We start from the raw sequence: 21,063 nt of genomic DNA, 5'->3' as shown, positions 1-21,063 counted from the left end.
CGATGGACTTTTGTCTTGTCTCGGTCTTGGTCTCGCTGTTTCGATCTTCCGTTCTCAAATCGACATAGTGTTCCGGAGATTTGGAGTCAACCATTAGCGGAGCGGGGGGGTGGCTTACTGGGCTTAAGCCCGGGTCATTTTTTCAGAAGCATGGGGCACCGTCGTAAATTCCCCCTAATTTTGGTATGATCCGAGCTCAGGTACTAGGCGACTGAGCACAGCACGCATGTGAGCGAGGGGGGAGAAGGTGCTGCCTGCGAGTTTGCTGCAGACAGAGGAGAGCTTAAGTTTGGCCAGGTACCAAAGCAAATCATTCGTACTGAACTAATAATGTAAATATGACGGTGTATCACAAAAGATTGATATCAAACTGATCACTTGGTTGCGTTACTTGCTCTTCGAGTGAATCAACAAATGGATAAATAAAAAGCCGAACAACAATGCTGATTTTTTAGAGAGTCTTAGCTTACATTTCATATTTTCAGTTGTTACCCTCCACGGCTAAACAAACTCTCTAAATCGGTTTCAATTGTGTACTGATGAACACAACAATGGACATAAGAAGCTTCTTTCAAAGAAAAAACTCAGGTAGATGTTATTTTATATATTATGTTTTGTATGTTGTTCAGTATATCTATGCAAAACAAGAGGAATTTCAATACACAGCAGTATATTCACAGATGAAACCAGATATTTACATACACTTTAGGTAGAAAACATAAAAACTATTTTTACTGTTAAACATTAATTTAGAGTAAACTTTTGTTTTAGATAAATAAATGTTGAAATATCTTTTGAATTAGTTTAATGACAGAATAAAGAGAGACAGAGCTGTCTATTTTTATCCCTTTCATCAAATTTAGGAGAACATATACACTAAGTTTATTGTTAATTAATAAGAAAACTCCAGACATTTCATTCTGAGCTTAAGAAGCTTCTGATAGGTTCGTAGAGTCCATGTGAGTAAATTGGTGGCACAGCTGTGGATGCATATAAGGCAAAACACAGAGCCTGTTTCTGTGACATGTGAAAATCAAGAGATGTCAACCAAAACACCAGGAAAAGAATTGTGGAGCTCCATAAGTGTGGCTCAATTTTGAATACAATTTGGTGCCATTTGCAATTAAGAAATACATATAGTTTTTCTCTTTACTCTTAAAGTTAACAAATATGTTTTTTATATTTATCAATCTAAAAAAATAAACATTTAGTCTGATTTGATGTTACAATTAAAAAAGTGTTTGTGTTTTTATCTGAAGAGTATGTAAATATCTGGTTTCAACTGTATATTTGATGATGTTGGTGTTTGGCTTGATTGTCAGCACAAAGAGGGAGAGAGAGGAACAGAGAGGGAGAGGGAGAATGAGGACAGAACAGAGATCGAACAAGAGCAGGTGAGACACACATGTTAGTCAAATGGTTGTTTGCCAAAACTCATCAGAACATGTATCTAGTACCTGTTTCTTTTTAGATACCATTTGTTACTTTTCAAATTCTATATTTATTAAGTTATGCAGGCTTGTTTGCACAACAAGGCTAAATAATTATATAAACTTTTCAGAATCTAAATAGTGTACTTTGGTAGAATTAAAAAATAAGTGTAGTGCAGGTCTATGATGATTTTCAGTGCTACTATCATCTAGTTCTGATTCTGGTTCCGTCTTGGTTAAGTCCTAAGTAGTCCTGATTTTGAACTGTTGTAGTCCTGTTTTAATTCCGGATCAGTTCTGGGTCTGGTTGAATTGGGGTTTAGTCCCTGTGTCTTGATACAGGCCCGACTTTGTTCTGCCTTGCTGCTTAATTAAAAAACTAGTTTAAGGTGTCCTGCATATATGATATTTATTTTTTTTCCTATATGAAGTCATTCTTTTTTGAACAAAACTCAAAACAGAGCCTAATAATCTTTCAGTCATTTCTACCCTCACTTAATTTCCTTTCGCTGCTCAGCTCTCACACAGTGGCTCAGTTATGCTCCAATCCCTCCATATTGTTGCCAATCACATGCGAGGATATAGGATAATATCATTATGTGAAAAACAGAGAGGGTGAGAGACGCGACAGTCAAGTGGAGCGTGCGTCTGTCCTCTCAGTAAGTGAGTGAGACAGTAGACAGCGGTGAGGAGGGCTGTGTGAAAGCAAAAACACATAAATATGCCTGACACCTGTAAACGAAGCAGCATCTGGCTGCAGTTTAAAGACTTTTTTTGTCTCGGTCTTGGTTTTGGTCTTGGTCTCGTCTCGACTCGGTCTCGGTCTTGGTCTCGTCTCAACTTGGTCTTGGTCTTGTCTTGGTCTCGATACCCTCTGGTCTTGGTCTTTGTCTTGGTCTCGATACCCTCTGGTCTTGGTCTTGTCTTGGTCTCGGATTAGGCGGTCTTGACTACAAGTCTACTGAGCAGTATGTGGAGATTTCTATTATTTGTCTGATTTTTTTAATTTCTTTATGTCCTGTAAAATTTACCCTACAGCTGTTTATGAGTCTAGTCATGGCTGAAAAATAGTTCCAAAATATAATTGTTGTGATCCGTGCCTGGACTGACAGTTTGTTGGGTTAACATTCTTGCTTATTATTAAGGGTTTTCTATTTACTTCTTAATTTTATTTGTTTGTAGTTTCTTTATTTTTAACTCTATCTTTAAACTTTAGTTATAGTTATATTTTAGTTATTCTTGGTATTTGTATTTATGGAGTTTAAGAAGCTACCTGAGTGTTTTCCTCCTTCTTATCCCCTTGTGTTATTCCCTCTGTTAAAGAGGACATGAAACACTACAAATATAAAGGCTAATTTACATCATTCAGCCATGCTCTCAAAAAATGAGATAGATGTAACACTGTCTGTTAAGCTGGATTTAAGAAATAAGTAATTAAAGTTTTGAAGACGTGTGTAGCACCATCTTCTGTCAGTACAGAGCATTACATTATGTGGTTGGTTGGTTGGCTCCGGCTAATAAACTAACTTATAGACTAGCTAAATAGTGACAGAATCAGTAACTCAGAGGGAAATAACAGCTATGTGCCAACTCATAGGCTGCATCCTTCAGAGGACCCGGCCTTCGCAGTCTACGTTGGCCGGGTCCTTCGAAGACCAAGAAGGCCGGAAGTGCGAGGCTGTGATATGGGAAGATCTTGATCAAGAGGATTCTAACTTCATCTGTTTTTTCTTCTTGCAGGTGCTGAAAGTCGAAATAAGAACTACTGGGATCAAGTTAAAATTGTTCTGGGAGTTTTAGAGAGTGCACTTTTAATAGTTAGTGGCATGATAGTTTTGATCATTGTTGCTGTTCAGGGTCTTGTGCAGTCTTTTAGAAAACATAAGATAGGAGGTCCTCTTTTAAAATGAACTACTTCATCTGCTATGTTTTATGTTGCTGCTTTCAATCTGAATGTTTTCTGACAAAAAAAAACATACAATTAAAGCCAACTAAAGATGTTCTCCATAAGGAAGTATCATAGATTCTCTTCTTCATGTTAGATTAAAACCAAAAATATCTTTGTTTAAATACAAGCTTTTGTATATTCAAAATTTCACTGCACTTCTTTCACTAACGTTCATTATTGACTCCACGATTTGTTCCAACTTCCAACTCAGCTTTCAGCATTAGCTTCTCAGTGAGCACACACATTATTATTTAACTAAAATAAAGATGACTTGTTTACTGTGTCAATGCCAAATTCATTCTCTGTCAATTTATTTCCATGTTCTTCTGCAACTGTCAAAGTTTTCAGTTTAGAGCTCATAATGTAGCAGGAGTTTTTAACCACTTAATTGCTTCATTCTTCAAAGCTTGGTCTTTCTGCTTATTTAACATATTTAGGCATGTTATTTATATAAGAGAGTTTACTTTTCTCTCAGACAGCTGATGGACCAGAAGCGCTATGGAAATAACAATAAACAATTTTCTATATAAAAAATAAAAATATATAAAGAAAGAGAAAGAAAAAATACACAAAAATATTATGCATCAATAAATTTACATTTTTTTTAGGACATTTCTGGTATCTAATGTTTCTATTTAACACTGACCTATGGATCATTCAAACATTAAACAGTCACCTAACTCAAGGGATGAACCACTGCTATGTCTATGGATAACAGACCGCTTACAAAAGAACTAATTTTAAATTATTAAGGCAATTTATATATGGCAGTCTGTTACAAGACAAAACACACCTGTCCCCATTACTTAAGTTGAATCTACAAAAAAATCCAAAGATGGCAGAGTTTGACAAACATAAAATAGAATTTTTTTTGCAGGAACAAGGCGATTCTCAAAGAGCTAGTGGCTGAAACAAAAGAAGAAACAAAAGAAGAGGCAGGCCAATAGTTCACAGCCAAACCAGACAGATCCTGGATCTACATCTTCATACTCTGTGGCCTGAAAACTGGTCCTAAAGACTAAGTCTTGTTTCATGTTTTGAAGGTGTTGAGGTGTCAGAGTCTCAGGATGAAAACTTTTTCAGGACGAGTCCAGAGTGACAAAGACGCCCTCAGAGAAGGACGAATCAGACTTCAACTGTCCAGACTCAGGACTGATGACTCGGGTCTATATATTCAAAGTGAACACAGACCATGACTGATTTGATAGCTGCAGGCTCCATGTTCCTGGCAAGGTCTTTTCTTTCCTAATATGTGTACTATATATAAATCTATTGTGCATTGAAAACCATTATTAGGTGAAATTCAGATATTCTACAGCTTAATTTTCAGTGTAAACCAATTCCATAAACATTTATGCTACACATGTTGATGTCCTTCACCAAACAATGGCCTCTGATCAGCTAGAGGCAGAACCTCAAGGGAGAACCATTTCTTTATGTTAGACTGCAGCTAGTAGCAGCCCTTATGGCTTTCTGTGTTTTTTGTATTATATGGAGAAAACAAATGAAACACAAACAGCGTGACTTCATTTTACAAAATAAGTCATTAAACCTTTACTTCAGGAGATTTTGGAACAGGCATTTATGTACATTAGACTGAGAGCTACAGGAGCTCTACCAGCTGTGTTTAACTCCAACTTTAACACAGATATAAGTGAACCTGCAGAGATGTTTGTTGTGTGCACTTACATAATATGTACATAATATTAAGTATAATGTCCTTTGCTACACACAACTCCATGACAGTTTACAACACGTCAGATCATCTTCATTGTTAACATAATTAATCTGAATCCTTTCAACATTACAACAGTAAACACATTAAACACTGAATTTATATCTGCTGCATGTGGTGCGTGAGGTAGAGGTGTTTCCCTGTATGATTACAGTAAAGTGAACACAGTGCACATTTCATCATCTGTCTGATGAGTGACAATCTGATAATGTGTCTTAAACAAATAAACAAACAAAAAAACGAAGATAAAAAAAATCAATTTGATGTCCATTATTGTGCATCATGACACTTATTCTCTGGCCAGCATGTGTCCTAATGCACTGTCTGTTAAATAACAATTAAAATGCAGTTTTTATCAGCTTTGAACCCCCATGAGTACATCCATCAGGATGTTAAACAGATTTCATTTAAATATTGGAGTTTTTAGCTTATATGAGTCTTACCTTTATGGTGTTCAACTCTGGGAAAAGGGACGTCTCACCATTGACAGTTTAATATCACCTGTGCAAAATACAACTTTGAAGGTTTGTATACTGAAATACATCAGAGCTTGTATTTCATGACCATGACATTTTAAATGTCATTTAAAAAAAGATTGACTCTGAATTTTTCGATTTCTAGCCTTACATGTATCGCTTGCAAAGAGCACTTAAAGTAAAACATGTCTTATTAAACACTCATTCACATTATTGGTCAGACTGTTTCTACTGATCATCTGGAAACTGACTGACATGCATCACTGAGCTTTGAGTAAAAATTCTGTTTTCTATGCAGAGAGTAAATGAAAGAAGAGCAGCCGAAAAGTAGCACAACTGCTGACAGTCCACAGTAGACACCTGTGAATTGTTGAGTTTCTGTGTTTGATGTGTCCAGTTTTCTCTCACATTCGGGACAATCTGGCACTGCTGCAGAGAGACCAAACAAATTTGATTCATTTATAGGTTTTTTTGTTCGTTTTTTTTAAAGAACAAATATCCGAATTCATTTCACAACAAATTTTTAAAGCACAAACAGAGCATTTCTATTTATGCAAAGTACTGCTAAACTTGACATAAATGTTTTACTGAATAATCTCACCAGTGACGTTGAGTCGACATCTTCCAACACTGAAGCCATAATCAGTGTTCACCTCACACAGGTACAGACCCGAGTCATCAGTCCTGAGTCTGGACAGTTGAAGTCTGATTCGTCCTTCTCTGAGGGCGTCTTTGTCACTCTGGACTCGTCCTGAAAACTTTTCATCCTGAGACTCTGACACCTCAACACCTTCATGAACCTGATACAGGACTGAGACGTTATCCTCAGTTATCAGGTTACAGAGGATGAAGATGTAGGTCCAGGATCTGTCAGGTTTGGTGGTGAACGTCCACTCCAGTGTGATGTTGTGGTTCTCCTCTGCCTGATAGCAGGTCTGTGTCACATTGACTACAAATGATCCTGTTGAGGAGACAGAGAGGGAAAGAGAGGAGCAGACACACTGAGAACTGGAACAAATCTGTTGTTGAGCTTTATTTGGAGTTCATAAAGTGAAGCTGTAAACTAACCAGAGACACATGAGGTGAGGATGATGAGCAGCAGGATCCTGCAGATCATCTTCTCCCTGTGAGAGGAGACAGAGGTGAAGAGTCATCAACACATGAGGTCAAAGGTCAGTCAGTACAGCTAGAAGAAGGAAAATCTACAGTCTGACTTCATTCACTCATCACAACATCTGATCCTGTTCATGATCCTGATTATTACACTGACTGACCAAAACTAAATGAACTACAACCACTGCAATGGAAGCAACCAGAAGAAAAACCTGCACTTTAATTTACTCTGAAAATATTTGATATTTTAAAGTTTTCAGGGCTGACAAAATGTTTTTCTGTCACATTAAGATACAAAAGGGGAATTGAACGCAAGTTAACATATAAATAGCTTTTCTATAAGTGATTATTACACTACAGTATACTATATTGATTACTAGCTTACAGCACAATAAGCCACAAACCATTGTTTTTTAAAAAAAAACAGTAGTTAATGTAGAATAAATGTTTTTTGGATGTTAAATAGTTATTTCATAAGCATTTTTTGTCCCATTTTCTGGACTCTTTGTATTAATTAGTCAAACCTTACCGGTTAATCTGAATTTTGTTAAGTTTTATTTGGCATGGATGGCTTGTGTCAAACAGCCACATACTTTTCTTGTTAGGTGGATGAGGATATAATAAAGTTAACTGGCTCTTCCCTTTGCCTTGCTATGTTTGTTTTTACTAATTACTTATGTTTTAGTTAAGCATTAGGTTGGATCTGTTAGATAAGACCATCTAATGACAACAGAGATGCATATTTTATATTTTAATGTACTCTTCTTAGCAGGTTCACAATATCCACCTGAAATTTGAATAGAATAAGAATAAAGATAAAATATTGTTACTGTGTGAAAATTAAAGTTTACATTTGCAGCATGTTGAATCACTATGAAACTGATGCTTTTTAGCAAACTTTTAGCCATTTCCAGAATTTGTACCCAGACAAACTTTCAGAATTTATTAAAAAGATTTTTCAAAATTAAGTTTTGGTCGCTCAAATCTACTCAATCACTGTAAGATCATTGGCTATGGCAGTGTTTGTAACATTTGACATATTTTGACACACACTGACTCCTGCAGCTTTCTGCAGTTTTTGTTCTGTGAGTTTGAAGTCTGCCTCTGTGTGTCTATGTTAATTGTGCTGCTCTTTTAGTGGCTGTTGTTTTTCCCTTTGGAAAACCTCCAACAGTGAAAAAAAAATTGAAATAATATATTTCTTGGCTAGCCTACAACCTGGTAAGGTTTGCCAAGCTGCAAAAATCCCACGCCTCTACTCAGTTTCCTCCTTTCAATCCTCTACTTTTACTCTTCCTTACTCCCTCCTACACTTGGAAAATGAATTTAAAGTTTTGACTGCCTTATTGTGTATGTTTTTGTACTCAAATCAAAGGGTTGATAAATTAACCTTTCATACCTCACTGCTTGAGAAAATGATTGTCTAACCATGTAAAACCTCAACCATGAAATAATCACCAGAAATTTCTGGTTCAAGATTTTAATGAACCATGGTGGAAAACAAAAAATAAATTAATTAATTAAAGAAAAAATAGAAATTGTAATTTTCATATATGGCTTTTAATTTGTATCATTTGCTGCAGCTGACATTTTTTTTTTAAATTGCTTAAAAATATATTGTGCAAATATTTAGATTTCTCAGGGGGAAAAAAATGACACTGATGACGTAGAAGTCTCAAAAACTCACAAAACACTGTATGTTTCAAATATGACACACTGGCATTGCATGCATTCAGGTTCATGTTGTATGGATAATTGATACAAATAAACATAAAAACAGACCAGAAGGAGAAAAAAATACATAAAAATATATAATACATACAGCAGTGTCCTCCTCTCCTTTCATTTGCAAACTGTTTCTTATCTTCAACAAGTCCGTCCAGTGTTGTGGTTTACTCTGACTCCTGCTTTTATATCGCCTCACAGTAGGCGGGGTGATCTGCCTTCGGTTTGCTGATCAGCCAATCATCGCCTCACTACTTGTTCAAACTTGACTTCATTTCTCTTTAAACTTTCACTTTTGGCTACAGCTCACAGGTTATGTGGTCTTTGCCAAAAGAAAAAAGAAAAAAAAGTTCAGCAGGAAAAACCTGAATTAGCACTGGGCTGTAGGCCCAGTGGGAAAAAAACAGACTTTTCATCTGATCATCATTATAGTTTGAATTCAGACAACTGTTGCAACAACATTCGAGAAGTAATAAAATCTGACATTATCATGACAGAAATGTTATAATAACACAGATTTATTTCCCTGATTATACCTGCTTGATCTATTTGCAGTTAACAAGGTGACCAGAATGAGGTTTAAAAGTCACTGATTTATAGCTAAGATGATCGTGTTGACATCACTGTATCCCATGCATAATCTAAATCTTCTACATACATGCACTGATATTTGAATGTCGAGTTTTACCACATTTAGTTTATTGATATAACATTTACTAAAAGAGAAAGCCATACCCTGTAGTACAGCACTGTGCAAAAGTCTTGAGCCACTCCTCATTCCTTTACATTTCGCCACAAGAAATATTAAATGTGAAATGGGTACAGAAGTGTATTGAAAGACAAATACGTTTTTTTAGTTGTTCAGGAATAGTTCTCCAGCCTTCTTAAAGAATATTCTTAAGTTTTCCTTTACATGTTTGTGGGCTTTTGTTCTATTTTTTGTCAACCTGCTTGCCACAAGCACTATGTGTCCTTCATCATGTTTCATATGGTTTAGTCTAATAGTCTCTTAGACAGATGCTATGACAGAGTGAGGGAATGACAGGACTATTTATCCACATAAGGGTAATCAAGGAAGTGGAAACAGGAGGGCAATGAGACACAGATGGAGACAATCAAGAGAAAGAGACAAAAGGACAAAATTATAACAGCCATTTTAACAACTATTGTTAATATTACTATAGAACTACCTTATCATAAGAACTGAATACACAGAAAACATATAATATAGAGAACCTAGAAAATAAATAAAACTATTTATTATAGGCAGTTTTTAAGGAATTCAAGCCCAAATCCCTGGATAATGACAAATGCAGTTTTTAAGAGGCAACTACACTCCAGACCATGTAAACAACTTTCAGCAACCAAAAATTCCTTTTAAACTAAATAACCTTGAACTGAACAATGAAAGAAAGTAGTTTTTAACTGATACAAAGTTACATGTTTAAATTTTATAATTTAGATATTAACCTGCCTGTGAATAAAGTGGAATGTAGCCTTAACAGAATTAAATTTATTGTTGACTATCTGAACATTTTTATGGTCAAGAACCACATTTTAGTTTCATTATGGAAACTGAAACATGAAAATGGAGCTCAGAAGTCACTGTTGTGTAGTTTTCGATTATTGACATGTTCTCTTCAGTATCTCTAACATCTCTTTAACAACAGTCTCTGAGTGGCTTGGGTTGGGCCAAGATACTTGACTGACAAGTAAAGATAATGATTATCTTAGCTTGGAGGAATCAGTATGAGACAAACCTCTGAATAATCTCTATGGTTACATAAACAAACCAAAACACAAGTTTACAACACATCACAAAAACACAGATACAATTATCTTGAAAATACATTTCACTACAAACAACTTAACGGCTTTTAATCTCCATGGTTACATAAACAAACCAAAACACAAGTGCTCATCCCATCACTAAAACACAGATACAATTATCTTGAAAATACATTTCATTACAAATAAAGTGATGACTTTTTGCTCAAAATGTGAAATTATTTATTTAAAAAAATCATGAATCAGAATCAGAAAGGGTTTTATTTCCAAATGTAGAGCAGGTTTACAACATTAGGAAATTGCTGCGGTACTTAGTGCAAACATACTGTCAGATAATGCTTAAATAAACATAAAAATTAAAATTAAAAGTGCTAAGTAGATAGATATATACATGAGTGCAGGTGGTGATCAGTGCCAAACATGGAATGATGCAGTGAACACAGTGTAGGGTCATGTGTTAGTGGTGGGAATGATGTATGACCTTAATAGCAAAACCAAATGAAATCTATATAAATCTGTGGTTTAGTATAATAAGCAGGAAAACTTTTTTTTTTTATTTGTTTAAGCTGCCAGGTGAGTGATTTAATGTGTTATGTTTAACTTTATTTAAGTTAATAAAAAAATGCTTCCAGTAACAAAGCGGTGTTGTTGTTGTTTCTTTCCCACTGGACTAAAAGTCCCTCTGCTTTTCTCAGTCAGTCATTTATTTTATTTTTTTATGATAAAACAAGTAAAATGGCATTCATACCATGAGGAGCTAATGTGGGGTGAGATGACTCATATTGGAAAACAAATTGTGGCACTGGGCTGCATTAATGAGCACATTTTACACAGAGACATCACAAACAAGTTGAAGGGTTCTTTTTGACCATTTATGGACATCCTGGTAACGTGCCTGTGCACAGGCTGTGTCCATCTTAAACACCGGTGTTCCAGATCAACTGGCGTTTAGATCAACTGGCGTTGGTCGAACAGATGTGTGGCAGTCTTGCGTTTCAGGAGCTGCTACCGACAAACCAGCAAAAAAAACGCCAAATATGTCATCCGTGACACTTGTGAGGTTATCTCAAACACACTCCGTCAGTCTTGATGCCGTTGAACAACAAAATGTTTAAAAATGTCGCGAGTTTACCTGGTGATATCCTCATGTGCGACGCGATCGCGAAAACAGCAAACAATTAACACCACGCCGATGTTGTTCACAGGACAGCAAGAGTAAACGATCGGGAGACTCTTGTCGTCGACATCGTTCCCCTCGCACGTTTTATTTCTCCGGTTTCAGCGTTTTTGTTTCACAACTAAAGCGTGCAGTTTACTTTGTGTGCACTAACATGGACTCGTTTGAGCGCCACCTCTGGCCAAGTGCCACAGCCTACAGCCAGATCAACTTGTGACACACATCTGCACCACGTTTGAATTCGTTTCATGCACAATACATTTGTACCTTTCAGTTGTGTCTGTTTGTGCGTCATGCAAATAAACCTTTGAAAAGAATGAAATGATATCATATATTTATTATTGGCCTACAAATTCCAAATCACCACTCCAATTGGTCATCATGATTTTAATATTCTCTTTTTCCATAACAATGAAATACGCCTTGGACAAATATGACACATCAATAGTTCATTGGTGTTGTCACATCACATCCTGTAAGCATCTTCTGTCTGTGTCTTTTCTCTGGAAATGAATATTTCCAGCCAATATAGGCAATCCATCAACATGGCTGGAGAGTTGGTAGTTATATACAGTCTGTATAAGTGTGGTTAATCTAATGAACATTTGTAAGGAGATGGCAGTTACTGTGAATGTACAGCAGGTGATAAGTAATAAACAGTCAGACAATGACCCTGACAATCTCATTCAATCTTGCAGATTGAATGCACCTTCTGCGGAAAGTGGTACCACACAGTGTGTGTGGACTTCCCCTGTGCAGAAGGCGACTACAAATGTTGTGGGTGCTAAATAAACAGAAAAAATTGATCCCTGTTGTCTTTGCTTACTGATTGTTTTTAGTGTTGACAATCCACATTGCTAGCATTGCATCTTCCAACATGTTTGTGGGTAGATTTGGATGTACCAGGGGTAAGTGCAGCCACTCAGCCTCAACTCAATGTAATCATAGCAGCAGGTGCAGATGTGTCACAAGTTAATCTAGTACTAGGCTCTGGCACTTGGCCACAGGTGCAGTGGCGGTCCTAGCCTGTTTGGCGCCCTGGGCGAACACCCCCTCTGCCCCCCCCCCACACGCACACACACACACATGTATGCAAACGGCTACTAAACAGACATCATAATTCGTCATACAATGAGAACAGGACAAATCAACAATTGACACTGACTAATTAATATTATATTATTGTATATATTGTTTGGAGTTTAGTCTGTTACTGTTACTATTTTTACCATTTCTTCTTGGAGGAACTGTAACCCACATAATTAAGAAAGTATTCTGAAAGTTTTAGGATACATGACCTGCCATTATCCAATGACACATCTGCTTACCTGTATCTTTCTCCATGTAGGAGCCATAATTAAATGTATTGAATTTTAATAATCACTGGGTTTTCATTTGTTTGGTTGCTATGGTGATGTGTAACGGGAGTCACGTGGGTGGTAGCGGTGACGTTAAGAGGGCGTTGTCAGCCTGTCATTCACTGGTTTGATTTTGACAGAGAGGCCTCGGTAGCTGTAGTTTTTGTTGACCGCAGCACAACGAGTTTCCCCTTCTTGCATTAGAGCCTGTGATGTTTTAAGAGTTTGAATCGCGAGCCGATCACATTGCTCTGTAAACTTTTCAAGCACTTTAATAAACAAGCAAGCAATTCCACCTCTCGCATTATTGCGTAAAGTTGACAGCGCGTCAGACAAATAGGCTCAGTCCCCGGCCTCTAGCGACTGTGGAAGTCGCTACACTCCTCTTCTTTTCTCTCTTTTTTTAAACTTTAAAAACGGGTTGTGTGTGAGACTTTAAATCAACAAAATATAAAATATACATTTTAAATTGTTATTGATCCCTTTACCCCGAGTCCTAAAGTGTATATTTAGTTTTTTACTCTTAAATATTTATTGTTCGTTTACTTGCACTGCTGTAACTGGAGCCTCGTCGTCTCGTCTCTCTATATGCTGGACTGTATGTAGCGGAGATGACAATAAAGTTTACTTTGACTTCAGCAGCGAGCAGGCGCACCGAGGGCTCTCACACTCACTTTCCCCGTATAGAATTTTGAAAAAACATCGGCGCAAATTATAAGTCTGTATCATAATGTCTGGTGTTTTCGTGTTTGTTGGTTTGTTTTTATTTTCTTTTATTTTGCGAGTTGGTTATTAGACGCTGCTCCAGCCAGCCAGAGAATCCCCCGCTGCCCCGCCCTCTCCTCCCTGTGCCGCAAGCAGCAGGCGCACCTCGCAAACGGAGGGCGCCCTTACTCCCAGCAAATGGGCGATAGAAAACCGATCGGTGCCTATGCCATTCCCAATATGCGCTGGCATGATGTCGGGGCAGCATGAGTAAAAGCAATTTTTTTTTTTTGCCGATGCCCGTGATGCCGCCCCCACCACGATGCCGCCCCGGGCAACCGCCCATGTCGCCCGTATCTAAAACCGCTACTGCACAGGTGGCAGCAGTGGACTGACCTCCATTGGAAACTGCTCCAGCCGCTATGTGATAGTGGATCTGCTACATATTGAAGATCATATGCACGTTTTGGAAATTAACCCTTGTATTATGTTGAAAAACAAAAAAATGACATTGATTTTGTTGTGGGTCATTTTGACCCGTACTGTGTAAATCCACTCAGAATTGTCAAGAAACTGCAATAAGACAATAGCAACTTTATTTTCCATTAGATAAACATGTAGAACACAGACATACAACAGTTAGACTGTCCATAACTATTTTAGGAACAATTTGGTAAAGGTTTTGCGTTCTTACAAACACATTTCAACGTTCTCAGTTTTTCAATGTTCAACATTTTCAATTTTGTCCACATGATGAACAGAATGTAACTGTGTGCTTTCTGCAGATGTACTTCTTGCATTTCTCACAAAAGGTGCTTGTTTTAAAACAGGAATGTTCCTAACTTAGATTTAAAACAAAAGATTTCTACGTCTCCTCCAGTCTCACAAACAGATGACAAACCAATCGACACACCTGAGTCACTGACTTTCTTAAATCCACTCACTCTCACTGGCTGTTTATTACTTATCACTGTGTAACTGCTGTAAATTCACAGTAACTGCCATCTCCTTACAAATGTTCATTAGATTAACCACACGTATACAGACTGTATATAACTACCAACTCTCCAGCCATGTTGATGGATTGCCTATATTGGCTGGAAATATTCATTTCCAGAGAAAAGACACAGACAGAAGATGCTTACAGGATGTGATGTGACAACACTAATGAACTATTGATGTGTCATATTTGTCCAAGGTGTATTTCATTGTTATGGAAAAAGAGAATATTAAAATCATGATGACCAATTGGAGTGGTGATTTGGAATTTGTATGTATTATTGGGCTACAAATGTAGGCCAATGATACATATATGATATCATTTCATTCTTTTCAAAGGTTTATTTGCATGACGAACAAACACACAACTGAAAGGTACAAATGTATTGTGCATGAAACGAATTCAAACGTGGTGCAGATGTGTGTCACAAGTTGATCTGGCTGTAGGCTGTGGCACTTGGCCAGAGGTGGCGCTCAAACGAGTCCATGTTAGTGCACACAAAGTAAACTGCACGCTTTAGTTGTGAAACAAAAACGCTGAAACCGGAGAAATAAAACGTGCGAGGGGAACGATAACGACGACAAGAGTCTCCCGATCGTTTACCCTTGCTGTCCTGTGAGCAACACCGGCGTGGTGTTAATTGTTTGCTATTTTCGCGATCGCGTCGCACATGAGGATATCACCAGGTAAACTCGCGACATTTTTAAACATTTTGTTGTTCAATTGACTATGTGCACGAGAAAATGCTAACTTCCTGGTTTGAGGCCGGATGTGGGGTTGCACATTTCCAGTAGCTTTACTTTGCGGTAAATCGCTACTGCGAAGATATACTCCAAAATCATGTCCAAAACTTGAAAACGGAAAGATTGCGTTAAGTTCCAAAGAGCAGAAGGTGGGAACACTCACCACTGTTGTGTCACAAAAAGATCTAATGATAGATTTTGATGTTTAACCACTTAAGCCCCACGTCTCCGGTACCGGGGGCAAAAAGGAGGAGATCACGTTTAATCGGTTATAACGCGGGTTGAGAAATATAAGTCCAGACATGTGTGGTATCCACAGAAACCTCATAATCTCAGCTAAAATGTCATATAAACCATTTCTACAACCACCAAACACACCGAAAATAAGCCGTGATTACACGAGCAGTTACGTAAATGCGCAGAAGTCCGCTAAACAAACAAAACCGAACCAGAAATTCTTCAGACTTCATGTAAGTAACCGATTAAAGATAGGCTGGTTAGCTCCCAGAGCTATCACTGACTCCACACACAAAGTTTCACCACGATCAGACCAAAATTCACTGAATTAGCCGCAAAAGAAGACCACAAAAACACACAGCAGCGCAAATGCTCTAAGACAGAAATTGGCTCACCGTCCCGATTATTTTCGCAGGTAGCCGGTAACCACGTGATTGACGTTTAAAGAGTTTAGATCGATCGGTTGTTTGCATCACTCAACACAAGCAGAACTGCATCACTGCAGCATAAGACACATCGTCCACATTCAGAAGCACATCTCTGTATAGTGACTGGTCTTATTCTTTAAACAGGCAAATGTTCAGCATTCAAACTACAGGTGAACAAAAGTCACAGATGTTTCCCGTTATGTCCACACCTACACAGCATGTTAACAAACCGTGAAAAAAGCCACACAAAAAATGAACGATTGCTGGTGAGGGTTTCTATACATTAGTATGTATGAAGGGTATGTTGTGACTTACCTTCTAAATTAAAAAGTGCAGTACTGGATGTCCACGATGTCCACGCATCAAAAAAATAAAATTGGCTACTTGATTTCACCTATCGCTGGTTATTTTTAGAACATAACACCCGCAATAAACGAGGGACAGCTGAGAAATATAACATTTGAATCCCTTTTCTCTTTTGCTCTGAGGCGTGGGGGCAAAATATCGACAAGTCCATGAACATCATTTACAGTTATATTGGGTAAATGACCAAGACATCTATAGAAATGTAAATCGACGCTTAATTCATTCATTTGGTTAACTTCTTTTGGACATTAAACAGGGCGCGAATAGGACACCGGAAACAAAGCTCCACACAGGATTTTCCGCACCGGAACTAGCATATGCTAACGTGCACATAGTCAATTCAATGGCATCAAGACTGACGGAGTGTGTTTGAGATAACCTCACAAGTGTCACAGATGACATATTTGGCGTTTTTTTTGCTGGTTTGTCGGTAGCAGCTCCTGAAACGCAAGACTGCCACACATCTGTTCGACCAACGCCAGTTAATCTAAACGCCAGTTGATCTGGAACACCGGCAGCACAACACAATGTCATATTTCTCAGGGCATGTTTACCCCACAGATTCACAGGTGTTAGATGTTTACATTCCCAGCTATGTGTTTCACATGAGTGAGTGTGTTCCAATGTGTTTCAAAAATAACAAATTAACTGTGAAGGACTTTAATGTTTATAAATCATTTAAATATTATGGAATGTAAAACTTCAGGAACAGAGACACCACTTTGGTAATGCTCTGTTCGTCTGATCATCATTTGATGTTTAAATAATCTAACCATGTCTAACTACTGACTTGTTGTGTGTGCACATTCAAGTACAAGGTCTCTAAAAGATGCTGCATTCTTAAGTAACTCAATCTAAACTCCAGCAGGTAAACAGACAGCAGCTGTTCTTTGTGTTCCTTAGACTGAAAAAAAGACTCTATAGACAGAGAAGAATTGATAAAATAAAGCTTGTTCTATTTTTATTCTCCATTACAAGCTGGTGTGACCACAAATGTCTGAATGGGACAGTTTAAAAATACTTGTATAAAATATGATTTCAAAAAGATTTTGTTTCCTGAACAGAATAATTTTCACATTGATGACGATGTTTGCAGGTTAATAACTTAATAAAGGTTAACAATTACAAAATATTTCTGAAAGGAGAGCTTTTAAAATTATTTAACAAAGAAAAATGCTTTTAACATTTTGTATTGTGAGTTACTTTCTGACATGGAAAATCAGATGTTGAAAGAAAACAGTTTTTAATCCAGAGAGTTCATTCAGGCTCAAGGGAAAGTAACACCTTGTCTTTGCAGATGTTTTCTTCTTTTTTCTTTCTTGCTTAAAAATAAATAAAAGGTAACTAAGAGACAGAACAACAGTACGGATCCTGCTGCTAGTCCCAGTCCGATGGAAAGTTTATTCCTTCCCCAACTTTCTGCACTCTGAGACTGGAGTTGGTCAGTAGCTGCTGTAGGAAAATGAAGTAAATTTCTTGGAGTTAAAACATTAAAACACATTTCTAATATATAAGGCCTAATGCTCTTTTAAATAAAATGAAATTCAATAGATACATAAATGAAAAAGAAAAATCAGTTCTCAGCACATCTGTTTAATTATAGTTTTTAAAAGTCCAATAAAAACCTTACCGGTTACATTGAGTCGACAACTGGCAGATATGAAAACACAATAACACGTGTATATTTCACACAGGTACAGACCCGAGTCATCAGTCCTGAGTCTGGACAGCTGAAGTCTGATTCGTCCTTCTCTGAGGGCGTCTTTGTCACTCTGGACTCGTCCTGAAAACGTTTCATCCTGAGACTCTGACACCTCAACACCTTCATGAACATGATAGAAGACCCAGGCTGTATTATCAGCTTCCTTTTCGCAGATGATGGAAAAGCTCTCAGCTGTGGGTGTGAACGTCCACTCCAGTGTGATGTTGTGGTTCTCCTCTGCCTGATAGCAGGTCTGTGTCACATTGACTACAAATGATCCTGTTGAGGAGACAGAGAGGGAAAGAGAGGAGCAGACACACTGAGAACTGGAACAAATCTGTTGTTGAGCTTTATTTGGAGTTCATAAAGTGAAGTTGTAAACTAACCAGAGACACATGAGGTGAGGATGATGAGCAGCAGGATCCTGCAGATCATCTTCTCCCTGTGAGAGGAGACAGAGGTGAGGAGTCATCAACACATGAGGTCAAAGGTCAGTCAGTACAGCTAGAAGAAGGAAAATCTACAGCCTGACTTCATTCACTCATTAAAAGGTCTGATCCGGTTCATGCTCCTAATTTTTACAGTGAAAGCTTTTCTTTGAATGTTGTTTGCCTTCTGTTTTCTGTCCCACACTGCTTCAATAAGGTTGAGATCCTCTCGAGAGGTCAATCCATGACTGATTGTGTGCATTTCTATCGAGCTGTACTGTTAATGCTTAAGAAGCGTCCAGTCTGATGTTTTCCACATTTTATTTCATACTCTGAAGGCATCTTCAAAGGTCAGTCAGTACAGCTAAAGAAGGAACAATTTGATTTAAAGCTGAAATATTTTCGTTTTATATTTTTTTCCTTTTGTTGTCAAAATTTGAAAAAATGTTTCTAAATGATAAAGAGAAGTATTAAAATAGGTGTAACCAGGGTTGAAGATAGAAAACCTTAAAGTGCAGGGATATATTCTCTCTTCTCTACAGAGTTAGTCTATTCAGTGAATGTGGTTATTTAAAAAAAAAATGTTGTTTTTTACATTTTACTACTGACTCTATTACTGATGATATCATAACATACATAGATAGATAGATAGATAGATAGACTTTGCCTATTTGAATCACTTCTTATGTTTATGCATTTATAAAAGTTCACAAGATTAAACAAGAATAAAGTGGCTATAAAATCAGAAAAACAGTGAAACATTATTCAAACAAAATACCTGTTTGTTTTTCTGGGTGAGTTTCAGCGCTGCCGACGACTCTCTGCTGTTACTGTTACTGCACCTGTAGTCTGAGCAATGTTGGTTTTCATGCTTGGTTTTCATGCTTGCAGTCTTATCTCCATCTCTCTCTGGGCTCACGTCATTTCTGCTGTTGCTTTCATTGTCAGTGTGTTTACACCTTTGTCCAGGGACTAACAGAGTCTCATTGTTCTGTAATGTTTCAAATGCTGCAGTAAGATTGGTTTTCATCAGCTGTGAATAATCTGCAGCTTCAAGGAAAAAATGAAACATGAGCTCACAGTTCTTATATATTTACTATGTTTTTAATTAAACTAGATGATGATTAAAAAGGGCTAAAAAAGTGTTTTATCTTTGGACTTAATTGTAATTATCCATTAACGGTACACACTGCCTGAATAACACGCTCACAGTCAGGATCATCAAATGTTTTAGTACATCTTTCCATCAACATTTGTTTGGATAAAATCTGCTAACTTTAAAGGAAACACTGTATTGTTTACTTGAGTCCATAAATCATCAGTAAACACGCTGCAGTTTACATTGTGTCAACGTGAGAGTCTTCAGCAGTTATTTAGTTTTAGAAGGTGTATTTAGGTGAACACAGACTATTGAAGTGTTGATGGAACCAGGAGCTGTTTAAATAATCTGTAGCTCAAATATATGAACATTTAACTGAGAGATGTATACAAAAATTCAACATTAAAAATCCAACAATCTAAATAAACATGAACATTAACAGGTTGGGTTAAAGGGTTACAACCTCTAGGGAGTACAAATAAATGTAATTATTAAATGTGAAATGTGAATTTTGTCCTTTTAACCCCCCCAAGTGTAATTTCTGTGAATGTGAACATATTATTTTATTTCACATTTAGACTTCAGGAGGAAAACTGTGAGCTCACTTGTTTGTCCACTTTGATGAAACTGGTGTGAATTCTGAGAACCAAAGAGATCTGACAACTGATTTCTGCACTGAACTGACAAAACGTACTTCATTTTCTATCACAGGGTAAAGAGTGAGTTTCTACATTTAAAATATTAGAAAGGTAACCTAATGTGAAAAAAAACAATCACAAAGAGGAGTTTTTTAACTGGAGCTCTTCTTTCCTCTCTCACCTCTGCAGCGAGTGTGACAGTGACATCAGATGAGTCAGAGCTGATGCTGAGATAAGATTGCCAGCAAACCAGAAACTATCACTTCAAAGTCACTTCCAACCAGAGCTCTGTACACATCCGTGTTCCCTCTCATTTTGTCGTGCATTAATGGAGATGTCAATAAACCTTTAGTTCTTTCAGGATCTACATAATAAACGACTGACATCAGCATCCAATGTAAACATGATGGCAGCACGCTCAGAAACCAGTATGACAGGCCTTTCTGAGTTCTTTATTTAACTTTCTTAGTCTTGTGTTTGAGTACAGTCAAAATCATGCTAAGACCTTGATATAATACAGTTATCTTACTGAAACATGTTTTTTTTTAATTAAACAATTTACTGTAATTAAAAAAAATATACTATATTGTATATAATTGTCCTGTGAAAGGGATATTGTATGATTACTTAGCTGAGATTATGACTTAGAGGAGAGAAACACGACATCAGCTGAAACTGCTGAGACATCAAAATCTAGTCAATTTAATCAGCAGGCATTGTCTGCTTTATGTTTAAAGGACAGATAGTCTATCGTACTGGGGAGCACCTGAACCACAGGAATTCTAAACTGGTTAATGGCAACTGACAGAAGTAATTTGGTCTGGTTCTTATAAAGCACCAATCACCACTTTCTATTTTTCTCTATAATTCACTTAGAGTTAAAAATGTGGATTGAGATGAAGAGGATTTAAAGCACAGAGAAGACAAGCCTCATGAATGTATGAATGTTAGAGGTGTGTGTGTGTGT

General features: G+C 37.3%; 2 protein-coding genes across 13 annotated transcripts in view; one reads left to right on the top strand and one right to left on the bottom strand.

The window, feature by feature from the left end:
• The window catches only part of LOC100708740 (butyrophilin-like protein 2), a 94,673-nt gene extending 89,911 nt beyond the window's left edge, over nucleotides 1-4,762 (top strand). For 5 of the 8 annotated variants that reach the window (XM_025902184.1, XM_025902188.1, XM_019354303.2 and 2 more), the window contains one exon: nucleotides 3,171-3,672. In XM_025902184.1, coding sequence (XP_025757969.1) covers nucleotides 3,171-3,340 — 170 coding nt within the window. In that variant the 3' untranslated portion in view covers nucleotides 3,341-3,672. Of the gene's footprint in view, nucleotides 1-1,322; nucleotides 1,380-3,170; nucleotides 3,673-4,255; nucleotides 4,456-4,542 lie in introns of those variants that run through there. The other 3 variants (XM_025902196.1, XM_025902201.1, XM_025902190.1) reach the window with 3 other exon arrangements.
• Nucleotides 4,763-4,903: 141 nt separating this feature from the next.
• Nucleotides 4,904-19,385, bottom strand: LOC109198953 (uncharacterized). 5 transcript variants are annotated; one of them, XM_019354308.2, is made up of 6 exons: nucleotides 17,932-18,038; nucleotides 6,658-6,713; nucleotides 6,191-6,550; nucleotides 5,950-6,018; nucleotides 5,557-5,614; nucleotides 4,904-5,437 (listed from the first exon to the last, which is right to left on the bottom strand). In XM_019354308.2, the coding sequence occupies exons 2-5, from the start codon at nucleotides 6,704-6,706 to the stop codon at nucleotides 5,568-5,570; spliced, it is 525 nt and encodes a 174-aa protein (XP_019209853.1). In that variant the 5' UTR covers nucleotides 6,707-6,713; nucleotides 17,932-18,038; the 3' UTR covers nucleotides 4,904-5,437; nucleotides 5,557-5,567. The 5 variants fall into 5 exon arrangements, with proteins under 5 accessions (XP_019209853.1, XP_025758009.1, XP_019209850.1 ...); XM_025902224.1 differs by lacking the exon at nucleotides 17,932-18,038 and adding exons at nucleotides 8,525-8,749; nucleotides 9,163-9,412 and having other exon boundaries at nucleotides 4,904-6,018; XM_019354305.2 differs by having other exon boundaries at nucleotides 4,904-6,018.
• Between the last annotated feature and the right edge of the window lie 1,678 nt (nucleotides 19,386-21,063).

The sequence above is a fragment of the Oreochromis niloticus genome, linkage group LG3 (assembly GCF_001858045.2).
Source record: "Oreochromis niloticus isolate F11D_XX linkage group LG3, O_niloticus_UMD_NMBU, whole genome shotgun sequence".
NCBI lineage: Eukaryota > Metazoa > Chordata > Actinopteri > Cichliformes > Cichlidae > Oreochromis > Oreochromis niloticus.
This window is presented reverse-complemented; position numbering and strand designations above follow the sequence as displayed.

Bases quoted from the DNA above. Each gene is read 5' to 3' on its own strand.
- LOC109198953 (XM_019354305.2), bottom strand. From the start codon at position 6,706: ATGATCTGCAGGATCCTGCTGCTCATCATCCTCACCTCATGTGTCTCT. The intron at 6,551-6,657 runs GTTAGTTTACAG...TCTCCTCAACAG, and splicing joins CCTCACCTCATGTGTCTCTG to GATCATTTGTAGTCAATGTG. The intron at 6,019-6,190 runs GTGAGATTATTC...GTCTCTCTGCAG, and splicing joins ATGTCGACTCAACGTCACTG to CAGTGCCAGATTGTCCCGAA.